The following is a 12,674-nucleotide window of genomic DNA, read 5'->3' on the forward strand; positions in this document are numbered from 1 at the left end:
AGTGATAAAACAAAATTAATGAAGTTTTCTTGTGGAATACGGTAAGTTTCCATTCGAAATGTTTTTATAGTTAGAAAGTATGCTGTTTAGCTTTATAACTAGCGTGTTTTACGTAAAATTCATGGAAGAATATAAAATTGAAGAGATGTTTTAGTTCGGTCTACTGATGTGTACGTAGCGGTACAGATAAGACAAGACAAGACATCTGGCTTCTTTTTTATATTTCGGCAGGTTCTTCATTCACTCTTGCAGTACTAACGTCCTTGTTGAATTCAACATATAAAATTTAACTTTATCTGTGCTAAATCGATGCAAACTGTTCTGACATTTATTTTGTACTTGTAAAATAGTCTCATACTGTACATAGGGGAAATGCAGATAATGTCGGCCTAAGTGTCCCTAATTTGGGCCCATACATAAATTCAGCAATCGACTAAATTTTCAATAGCAACCAAAAATATACATTAGTAACGTCCCAATAACGCGTTCATCTAGATAAATTGATAAATAGCAGATTTTAAGCGATGGGCCCAATCTTAGAGCCATATGCCAACATTAGAGACATTTCCTCTATATATACATCTCATGATTGTTTTGCAATACGATCTGTACACATAGCGGAAATGGGTCTAATGTTGGCCTATGAATCTAAGATTGGGCCCATCGCTAAAAATCTGCTATTTATCAATTTTATCTAGATGAACGCGTCATTGGGAAGGAACTAATGGATATTTTGTCGATTGCTGAATTTATGTATGTGCCCAAATTAGGAGCATTTAGGCCGACATTACATCCATTTCCCCTATCGTATAATTATGAGTTGACGATTGATTTAATAAACTATTAAAAATAATTGACCATAATCTGTTATTTTTGATTGATTACTCATACCTACATTCTTCCATATTTTGCAGCTAAACATTTGAAACCCTCCGATCAAATGATGTCCTCTGCCATCGATATCGATCCTACCTTCAAGCATGCCCTTAAGTTGCTCCATTCGGGTAACTCGGACTCAGCCGAAAAGATCCGCAACTTGCTGGACGAACTGATCAAGCAGCGCTATGGTGGAAACAAAACACTCAATAGCACACTTAGCAAGAAACATCTAGCGGAAGAAAGCACAGCTACCGGGAGTAATCTCTATGTCCGGAAACAGAAACCGGCTCCGGTAGTAGCTATTGTGCCTGCTGCTTCGACAGCACAACTCGATTCCAAACAACAATCTCCTGCCAAAAGTGAACCGGCAGTGGAAAGTGCTGTTCCAACGCCGGAATCGTTGACCGTTCCAGCACCAGCCGGATCAATCATCCTATCTATATCGGACGTCGAAGGAAACGACGAGGATGACGATGTGGTGATGGAAGAAGACCAGCTGAAAGAGCTCGAAGATCTTATGTGCATCGTTTGCAAACGGATGGATGTGAGTGCCAGAAACCGGCTAGTCGAGTGCGCTGATTGTCACTCGCTGTATCACCAAGAATGTCACAAACCGGTTATTTCCGAAGCGGATGCAAACGATCAGGAAAATGCATGGTTCTGCACATTGTGCAAGGGAAAATCTGCTAGCAAATCTTCGTCGTCTTCGACGCCAGCTGTCGGTTCTCCGGCGAAAGTTTCCTCATCTTCGTCTCACTCAAAATCATCGAGCAGCAGCAAGAACTACGAATCATCCTCGTCTTCTTCGTCGTCGAAGCACAAGAGTTCAAAATCCAGTAGCAGCAAGGAAGGGTCTTCTCACGATCGAGACAGAGATAGGGAACGGGATCGAGATCGTGATCGAGACCGAGACCGAGAGCGATCCGATCGTGATCGGGAGAAAGATAAGGAAAAATCCTCAAAAAGCAGTAGCAGTGGTGGCTCGGGATCGTCATCCACCGCAGGGGGGTCATCTTCGTCAACTAGCGCAGGAGCTGGGACACCGAATATTAACATCATTAGCGCGGACAAACGGCTGCAGATGATGAAGAAGAAGGCCGCGAAAATGCACGACAGTAAGAGGAAGCACAAATGAAAGTCCTAAGGTTTTGGTAAGGTATATTTTCCGGAACATTTAGAAAAGTTAAATTTATTTGCAATAATATGTTTGCTTGATTGCAAATCTAATCGTGTAGATTTGTTTCAATTCGAAACTCCTGGCATCATTATTTACGCAGTCTGCTACTACTCATCTTGTAGTAATTCCATAGGTTTGATACTCATCGCATGCTCTTCTCCTTGACAATCGTAGAATAAGCGTGCGAAAGACACTTTATGGAAAATCGTGTTCACTTTCATTCAAAGAGGTTGAACAAAATCTGCGCTGGATGGTTGTTCATTTTATATTTTAAATAGAGTTGCGAACTTGTGGTTGCACAATGCTTGATGTTACATTTTTGAAAGTTGAGCAAAATTACTCAAATAAATAGTATTTCGGGCCTAATATAAATTCAGCTCCCACTGGGTGTTGGCAGGCCCAACAAGCCACCGTTGAAAAATTATAAAGCTGCAAATATCCAAGAAAGAAATACGGCTCGGAACAAGAGGCACAGGCCTACGCGACGATATAAGGATTACGATAGTAAACTCGGAACATGGAACTGCAACTCGCACGGCTTCCCAGGTTGCGATAGGTTAATCTATGACGAACATCAACCACGCAACTTCGAATTCGTTGCACTGCAGGAACCTTGCTGGACGGCACAAAAGGTATGGAGTCGAGTGGCTACTTACTACCAGAGCTGTGGCACCACCAATGAGCTGGGAACGCACGAACGCCACTGAACCTGGAAGCCTTCGAAAAAAAAACCAGAGATGTGTTTGAAGACCTAGAACCTATAGGCCTATAGGTTGTTGGAATAATTTCTGAATCACGTGGTATCGTACGAGAATATCCGAGAGACGCAAATTGAATTGTTGTTGCCAAGTTCCGCCAGAGGCTGCTTAGAATGCTCTTCAATTATGGTACCGGAACTTTCAAGTTCTTATAACGACTTAAAAATGAGGCTGCTTAGAATTCTATACACCACCTTCAACAAAGGTGCTTAAGCCATAAATAGCCTTTTATCAGAACTTTTGGTTACTTATATGTATAGGAAAAATCCCAATTTATTCACCTATGGTCTGACCCTATTTACACTCAATATGACTACCAATGATTTTATTTAAAAATTTTCACGTCATTTGATGTGGCACATGATTGATTTTAAAAAAGTCAAATCTGGCCACTGGTGCAACCCGGAACATATCCGGATTCAGCAAATCTGGTTCAGGGTTTTAGATATTATTGTTATTGAACTTGTTTTCGAATTCTGATGTAATTTATTGTGTCGCATGATGGGTTTTGAACTTACTCATAAGCTGGTTATTTTCCCTGAGACACTAAGAACTTGTTCCGGCCGTATCTCCGGAATTGTATGATCAATTTTGAAACTATTCCGTAGTGATCTATGTAATCATAATCCCGAGCAAAGTAAAATATCAAATTGATAACAAGTTCTATGACCCGGTAATCACTTTTTGATAATGTCCTGCAAAATACCTCAGCGGCGAAACCTGCCCAAAAATGTTCAAGGAGTTACTGCGCATCGTTTTTTATCTATTTGGATGTATATAAGAAGCTTAAGTGACGTTCTAGGTCATCCAAAGCATTCTGTAGTTTAGAACATTTGATAACCAAGGCCTGCACAATGTCCTCAGCGTCGAAACTTGCTCAAACATGTTCAAAGAGGTTCTGTACATCGCTCATGATCAGTTTGATGTATATATGATGCTCAAGGTTCACCAAATTGTCCTTGATCTCAGATCAAATAATGTACCAGGTCAGTCATAACCGGTACAAGGCCCTTACTGCCGTGAGATGACAAAGTGACGTAAACGCCACCATGGTCAATTATCACTTTTCTTCATATTCATAATCTATACCCTAAGATACACCAGAAAACACTTTGGTTCAGCTCTGGTACTCTCTTCGGTGCCAAGCTAATCAATGCACCCCTCGAAACATAGGAAAATCCACGAACCCTTCATTTTATCTGTCAAACTTTCCTAGAGAATCAAAACAAACATAGTTTAGTACTAGAATTTCAACTAGAATGAGGTACGTTAATCGATTTGCTTGGGACCAATAGGCTAGTCAAGAAGTGAGCCAATTTCAAATCGATAGTTTCGTATTGATTGTTGGTGCTACTGCGCGACCGTAAAGTGCAACAGAAGCTGAAGAGGAAGACCGAAGGCAAGGTGGCTTCATCATAGAGGTAACTCTAAGACCACTGGGTCCCGAAGAAAATCATTATTATTTTTGGCTCACTCAGTACCAGAACAACGGTCCCAAGCAGTCCCAAGCTATTTCACTCACCCTTGCATGTTCTGCATGAATCCACACACCCCTGATGTTATCTGTCAAACTTTCATAGCGAATCAAAACAAACATAGTGTAGTAATAGAATTTCAACTAGAATAGGGTACGTTAATCGTTTGCTTGGGACCAATAAGCTACTAAAGCGGTGAGCCAATTTAAAATCGTTAGTTTCGTATTGATTGTTGCTCCAGCTGCGACCGATAGAAAATTTTCGGGTGAACCTCAAAGGATCTATTCCAATAATTTCGTGGCCAAATCGGAGGAGCAGCTGACCGCCAAGGCCACGAAAGAGCTGAAGAACATACCGACATCAGTACAAGTATGTCTCTATTTCCACACCGGGGGTTGTCATTCTAGTTACTTCGCATCGTAGTAAGAACAAACGATAAAAACAGGTATTTGCAGTCGGAATTGCGTAAAAAACAAGTGTAGTAAATTTGATTGCAGTGGATAATTCTGAAATGTTTGTGGAGTCGAGTCACGATAAATTCGACGAACTTGTATTCGTCCAGCAAGTAATGTTTCATGCATTTTCAACGGCAGCAGCAGAATCAGAGGAAAAACTTAGAGGATCTCGTCCTCGAAAACGACCAAACATAAACAGGGTTGCGGAGGAGGGAGCTCAACAGTTATTCAACGACTATTTTGCAGTTTAAACAAAAGCATTAGAGGGGAACGAATATTTCATCCAGAAGCCAGATGCCACGGGAAAGTGTGCATTGACAAACCTACAAAAATGCAAGGGAACAATCTGACAGTTGGCGTATGGATCTCGGATGGGAAAGCCAACTGCACAAAAATGTCTTCGGGAATTCTGCCAGACAGTAAATTGGCGTTGACGGCGACTCTGTAGCTCTTTACTTCTATGAGAAAATCCATAAGTAAACGTCAGACTGTGCGTGAAACATGGCGGACTTCGTACTATCCTTTCACTCCACCGAAAATTCCCATAAGAAACTGTCTATATTTGCTGGAAGAGCAAATTTTTCGATGGTGCCGTCAACGCCATTCGCATATTTGGTGAAACATATGTAACAAGTGTAAGTGTTGCGTCCAAGATTGATGAGATTAATCGCGTGTAGTAAATGTTCGTAAAAGGTAAAACGTCCCAGAATCCCCACGAACGCAGCCAGTAGGAGACACTTCCCTATAAACTGTAGAACAATGCCACTAGCCACCACCACGCTGTGTGCAGTCATGAATGGACGTCCATAGGGGTGGCGTAATCGGGGCCATTGCGTGGAGAATTTGTGGCACGTACGACGGTTCAACGGTCACGGTTCGGGGTCATCGTCCACCATGAGGCACAGTCATAAGCCTGGTGATCATTATAGACTACGTTCACATAGCGAAAGTCAAAGCTAAAAATTAATAGTTTGAAGGTGAAAACTAAAGCTAAAGTGCTAAAGTGAGCTAAGTTGGAAGTATGAAGAAGTTGTAGAGGAAGTTGCCACGTATCATTGGACAGCCAGGTAATTACCATCACCAAGAAAACCCCGAACCAGATCCAACCGTTGTCTAGTGAGATCAGGTCGATAACCGCCATTTCGAATTCTCCTTCGCGCCCACAGGACCTCGCGATTTTACCAACCGGTGAACACTCGTGTTTATTTCAGTTACCATGGAGACGTAATTTGTGATTAGCCCCGGTCCCTTTCAAATTGTATCATTATTTATGAACGGCTTTATATTTGAAATGACGTTTCACATTCATCTAGTGATGTCCGATTTTCATTCGAATAATCGTTTAATCGATTAACGAATCGAAAAGTAAACTATTTATAATCGGTTAGATCATGCCGATATAAGCATTAACATCTCCACAGGATCATCACCCATCGTTTCAAACATGTGCTGCACTCTCATTGGTGGAAGTGGAAAAATGGCAGCACAGCGAACAAAAAAATAATCGATCAGTTGTCAATCGAGTAATTAAAAAATGGGTCATCTCTGATTTTGGTGTGATTGTTTTGGTAAAAATGAGCGCAAAATTTCATCTCTTCCGAGGGGGCAGCAAAACCACAAAATTACCTTGAATACGGGGGGTTCTCCTTGGATGAAAGGGACCGTAAAAGAAGACACTAAAATAGAAAGTTTTTCTTCCGACAGTTTCATCTTAATATTCATCTTTGATTTTACCGTATCATTTGTGAACTCAACGTATTTTTCCGGAGTCGACCACGCCAATCGCCGGTAGTGTGTCCGAATCGCAGTTCGAGAATCTGATCCCTCAGCTACAGTGTGTGCCACCAATCCAGGCAAGTCAACTTACCCTTGTGGTTCGTTGAAACCTCGAGTCCGTCACCATACTCGAGGGGCGTACGGGACAGGTAGAGGCGTCCACCCCTGGCCCAAGAAGGTGATGCGGTACCAGAGGAAGAAGAGGAATGACGACGACGGCAGTGGCAGGTGAAGGAGCCCCGAAGACAAAAGAAGAGTAGTGCTAGCACAAGGTAGGAGTAGACATCTAAGGAAGTGGGAGACCGTCCGTGAAGTGGGTGTCATCAAAACTAATAAAGTGGGAGTTTGTCTTAAGTGAACTTTGAGTGTTTTCTTGGTTCGCGGAATTATCACGAGAGTTGGATCAACAATCAATACGAAACTAACGATTTTAAATTGGCTCACCACTTTAGTAGCCTATTGGTCCCAAGCAAACGATTAACGTACCCTATTCTAGTTGAAATTCTATTACTACACTATGTTTGTTTTGATTCGCTATGAAAGTTTGACAGATAACATCAGGGGTGTGTGGATTCATGCAGAACATGCAGGGGTGAGTGAAATAGCTTGGGACTGCTTGGGACCGTTGTTCTGGTACTGAGTGAGCCAAAAATAATAATGATTTTCTTCGGGACCCAGTGGTCTTAGAGTTACCTCTATGGTTGGATCGGGTTGTTGTAACATTTTTTCAACGCCATCCGAAATAAGTCCATTTTTTAATGCATACGTTAGTTTTATAAAGGAGATTTTCATCTACACGCTAAGAAAAAAAAATACCCAAAAGTAAGTTCTTTTCACTCATCTCGGCACTATTGGCGTTGACGGCACCGCCGAAAAATCGTCTCTTCTAGCAAAGATTGACAGTTTCTAATGGGAATTTTCCGTGAAGTGAAAGGATAGTACCAACAATCAATACGAAACTAACGATTTTAAATTGGCTCACCACTTTAGTAGCCTATTGGTCCCAACCAAACGATTAACGTACCCTATTCTAGTGGAAATTCTAGTACAACGCAATGTTTGTTTTGATTCGCTATGAAAGTTTGACAGATAAAATGAGGGGTTATTGGTTTTTCCTATGTTTCGAGGGGTGAATCGATTAGCTTGGGACCGAAGAGACTACCAGAGCTGAGCCAAAAAGTTGAGCACGTTATTTCGGGACCTTCTAGTCTTAGAGTTACCTCTATGATAGTACGAAGTCCGCCATGTTTCACGCACAGTCTGACGTTTGCTTATGGATTTTAACATTGAAGTAAAGAGCTACAGAGTCGCCGTCAACGCCAATAGTGCAGGAACCCAAAAAAAGGTAATGCCAGACCCCCTTCACTCTTTGGAATTTATAGAGACAGATAACAGCGCCAAACGGTTTGTGACGAGACAACGTTGAACTGCTGCGTTGGAAGAAAACACACACATCAACATCTATGCATTTACGAACCCACACAACTGAGCGGACGGTACAGCGCAAATCAAAACACGAAGTGGTGTCATCACTCATCGTCATCATTCAGCTTCGGCTACTCCCGTTTTCGTTTGTTTTCACCGACGTTGTTGAATACTTACTACGTTATAAAATAGGAAAGTAATGATTATTCCAACGTAATTTTTGAATGAAATGCTTGCTGCGTTGGCCAAAGAAGATGGCATATTTTATTACGTTTAGCAATGATTTCGATTCGGTGCATTTCCAATGGCTGGGGTGTTGGAATAATTCTTTAGAGAGAGGGCAGGGATTTTTCCCATGTTTACTTCTATGCTTATTAAGATTATGTTGAACAACAGCGCCGCAAATCATCAATTACTATTAGAGATTTGCATCTTACTGATACCTAACTCGCTAGAATTAACGTTTCTCGGTGCGTTTACTGTTGCTTTTGATAGCCAATATAACCTGTTACAACTCTGCATTGAACAAATTCTAGAAAATGGTTTCACTTAGAGCAACCGTAACGGTCGTTGTCATTTCCGCGACTATTTTAACAGCGCACAGCGCTCTCATTTTAGTTAAGTCACTCTTCTCCACACCGGTCGCTGCTATCGCGGTTATCAATTTACTCGCCGTAGTTCGTACCGGTAGTGAGCATTTTGACATTTCTACCAATAGCAACCTTTCTCCCACCCTGCTAAATTTGGTAACGAGGTAACACCTGCTATTTTAGTTACTCGTATGGCAACCCTAAAGCCCTAAAGTAAAAGTATAGACGCCTGTCAAAAGTTGTTCCAATCGAACCGTCAAAATGCACCGCTTTGCTCGATTGGAACAGCTTTTTTCAGTTTTGTGGTGACAGCCGTCCATACTTTTACTAGTCCCAAAACAACAAAAGTCACACACTAACATTCCTTCCCTCTCCCACCTGATTGCAAGGACGTGGCCGGTGACGTTATTGATCTTTAAAGGTAGGAGTCACTGGAACATGTACACTGAGAATGGCAGGTTACTCCCAAGCCCCATTCAGTTGATTCTTTGTACAATTTCACTGGTTCAGATCAATCACGGAGTGCAACTATCGATACGTGTAGTCAGACTAAGCTAAGCTAAGCTAAGCTAAGACAGCCGTCCATACTTTTACTGTAGGGCTTTAGGCAACCCCCGATACGGTAGCTGCGCTATGATGAGGGCTGCTAAAATGAGTTTAGCAGCGTACCGTTACGGTTGCTCTTAGCTGTAGCAATGCAAAGAGAAAATCAAGGATATACGCCCAAATGTATGCTCACTGTATTCCAACACTAGGAATAATGAAACTGCAACTCAGCATTGCGAGGGCCCCTGCTGAGATTTGTCATTGTCATTGACAGACTTTTGCGCGATATTGACAAAATTGTTTTTCACATAGTCAATGATAGACTTGATCCTCAAAAAATCTTTGTCAAAATCTCATTCATTTTTTCGTCAATGACAAAGATTCACCTGGTAACAGAAAGTGTAATTTCTTGCATTCTGAGGCACATTATTGTTATCCAAGCGGTTCAGGACGTAGATGCTTATTCACTTTAATGACTCCATGTAATTGTTTTGCCCAGGCCATTAAATTCCATTTCAAATTTAGCTAATAAACAAATCAGCACATGTTCGTCACTGACAAAAATGCTACTGACAATTGACATGGTTTGCCTTGACGATGACTGTTAGCTCAAACGAGTGACCAAAGCAGAATTTTGAGTATCACCGTGTATTGTCGAAATTTTGCAGCACTGCGAGGGGTACGTTTCTGTTCTATGTTTCAAATTGAATCAGTCCATATGCAATAAAACAGCATTGTGAACGGCTTTATAGTACGTTCAGACTACAGAGTTGTAACATGTTATAGCGCTATCTTGATGGTGGTTTCTGTGTTGGAATTATTTGACAACCGTTATAACATGTTATAACTCTCCAGTCTGGACAGCGTTTTAAACGCTGTCCAGACTGGAGAGTTATAACATGTTATAACGGTTGTCAACTAATTGCAACACAGAAACCACCATCAAGATAGCGCTATAACATGTTATAACTCTGTAGTCTGAACGTACTATTACGAACGACCTTGAATATAAAAAAAATCAAGCTGAACATTGCATTCGGTCCTAAGTAACAGATTCTCTTCGTCGACTTTCTCTTTGTATCCCGATGGCCATGTAAAGACATTCTCAGGTATTTTCAGCACAAAGATCGATAAACGAAGCTTTTATCTAGCATCTAATACGCCAAAAACAACGAAAAACAGTTATGTGCGCAAGTTATTAACTAAGGCTGTGTTCCATTTGGTGAATTTTTACTTAAATTTGACAGATGGAAAATTTTCAAATAAACCTGCTATTCCAGCAGACTTATTTCTGACAGACAAGGAATCAATTTTGACAGACGCTTTCTCGAAAACCGGCCGTTCAACAACAGAGGGATTTTCGAACATCCTAATTTATTTTCGAAGTGTCAAATATAAGTGAAAATTTACCAAATGGAACACAGCCTAAAGAGAAAGTCGACGAAGAGAATAGATCAATATTATTTAGGACCTAATGCAACGTTCCGCTTGAAATGTCAATATTTTTATCAATTCAAGACCAACAATTGAAAATGGCCTAAGACCGAAATGTAAACAAATCGTTTTATAGCTTTATTCGATGGACGATGAATAGCTTTTGCTACATAATTGAAATCACTTATGAAAATAATTTGATTGAAAAAATATTTAACATTTAAAAAAGGGCCTACCACAAGCATGTTCATATATCATGATAAGGCCTTGGTTGAAAAAGGCCTTATGATGGCAACGGATTTATTTTTTTGTAAGATTCACCTGTTTTTTATCTGTTTGACACTGTTGCCATTGCAACAGGCATTCGAATCTCGATTCGTCGAATTTAAATTGAACGTTTGCAGTCAAAACTTTGGTGATATTTAACAATGGAGTTCTCCCGAGGAATCGAATTAATTCTAGGTAAAAATAGTCAGTAATGTATCATGTGCTTAACTATTGACATTCTCCAATTTATTTTTAAGCTGCGGCTGAAGAACTAGATGAGGAAGAACATGGGGATCATTTGGAGACGCTTGACGCTGCAAATATGTCAGTTGCGCGATACGAGGAGGTATCCCATCACCAGGGCTGAAAAAATCACTAAAATTCATCAAAGTTCACTATGGATGAAAAATTCATTTCATAGTGAATGCTGGTGATTTTTTCATGATTTTTTCAACTCTGATCCCATCACAGTTTCTCATCTCAAAGCTTCAACGTTTCCTTTGCCAACATTCGTTCTTCAACGCCAATGAAAACTTTTCTGGATCCACGATGGTCAGTGGCTCTGGATTTATCTCGTACCATGACCAACAATGAGTCACCTTTAAAATTTTCGATGAGAGACGGTGACTTGGATGTGTCCTCTGAACCGTTGGATCTTGTAGTTACTAAAGCAATTGAAAGCGCTATCAGGCCTCCTCCTGGCTGCCCTATAAATTTAAAAATAAATTTACCAGATCTTGGACAAATTCGACCCCGAGAATACAGAGGCAGTTGCAATATCATGCAATGTGGATCAGTTCGACAGTCGATGCGATCCTCTGAACATCTCTTATAGAGAATTTGTCCAACCCTCGTGTAATGTGGAAAACTGTGTCGGTGTCATCAACAATGAAACCAGAACTCCTGCAATCTCAGTTGCTTCTGATGCTACGGAAGGTGGCCTGGTCGGCGAAGCTCATGGAAGTGGTCCTAAGTGTTAATCTGACTCGCAGTGAAATCATGGGCATCAAGCAAGGCACAGGACAGGCGAATAATTGATCATTTTGTCAAGCTTCTGCTTTCATGTTCCATCAGATGTCACAGCTGTTGTTTGCAGAGGACACTGAAGTGCAAAACATGTCTGGTACCTCTATATATGCATTTAGATTATTATTCGAAGTCCCTCCTTTTTTACACATTCTGCACACAAAATAGCTCACCCCTCACAGAATTTCCCGCCGAATTTTATGTATGGGGCGGGGCATAAAGTATCTTTTGCGCAGAATATGTAAAAAAGGAGGGACTTCAAATGTTAAAGCAAATGCATATATAGAGGTACCAGACATGTTTTGTAGCGTCAGGTACTCTATTTTGTAATCTGTGAAAGGGAAATCACAAATCGAGTGTCAACAAAATACATGGCATGTTGAAAGATTGAGCTCGTGAGAGAGGATTTCTCTCTCAAATTTGAATTTTTTTGGCCCTCTGGGGACTGGTAGTAAAGCAGGTAAAATTGTATGGGGAAAAATCATTTTTATTTAATTGTAGCTTGTTTAGCATTAATTTCCGGGGAAAAACTGAACGACAAAGCCCCTGACTTAGTTCTTTAGGTTGTCGTTCAGTTTTTTTGACCTGAATATGCACCGAAAGCGAATTATTCCCACTTCTCTCAATTTCTATATGGGGATTTTTATCACTTCCTACCAGCGGAACAGCGCCATCTCTGTGGAAAATGGTCGAACAAAATGATTAATTCAAATTGTGACCCTGCTTCTTCTGATAGCTCTGGAGATGCCACCATGATACATGACTTCTCTATCTACGAATATTTTGAACCATACCGCAACGAATCCATAATTGGATTCAATGAAGATGCACCTGATGAAAATGTTGAATCAAATGGTAAGCACTTT

General features: G+C 40.8%; 1 protein-coding gene across 2 annotated transcripts; it reads left to right on the top strand.

Annotated features, from left to right (window-relative positions):
• On the top strand, positions 1–2,048 carry LOC135702898 (integrator complex subunit 12-like). 2 transcript variants are annotated; one of them, XM_065223956.1, is made up of 2 exons: positions 1–41; positions 915–2,048. In XM_065223956.1, exon 2 carries the CDS (start codon positions 941–943, stop codon positions 2,012–2,014), a length of 1,074 nt encoding a protein of 357 aa, XP_065080028.1. In that variant the 5' UTR covers positions 1–41; positions 915–940; the 3' UTR covers positions 2,015–2,048. The 2 variants fall into 2 exon arrangements, with proteins under 2 accessions (XP_065080028.1, XP_065080027.1); XM_065223955.1 differs by lacking the exon at positions 1–41 and adding an exon at positions 136–170.
• The last annotated feature ends 10,626 nt before the right edge of the window (positions 2,049–12,674 follow it).

This window comes from Ochlerotatus camptorhynchus, unplaced genomic scaffold (genome assembly GCF_037179485.1).
Source record: "Ochlerotatus camptorhynchus isolate MF236.1 unplaced genomic scaffold, CSIRO-AGI_Acam_v1.1 ptg000203l, whole genome shotgun sequence".
NCBI lineage: Eukaryota > Metazoa > Arthropoda > Insecta > Diptera > Culicidae > Ochlerotatus > Ochlerotatus camptorhynchus.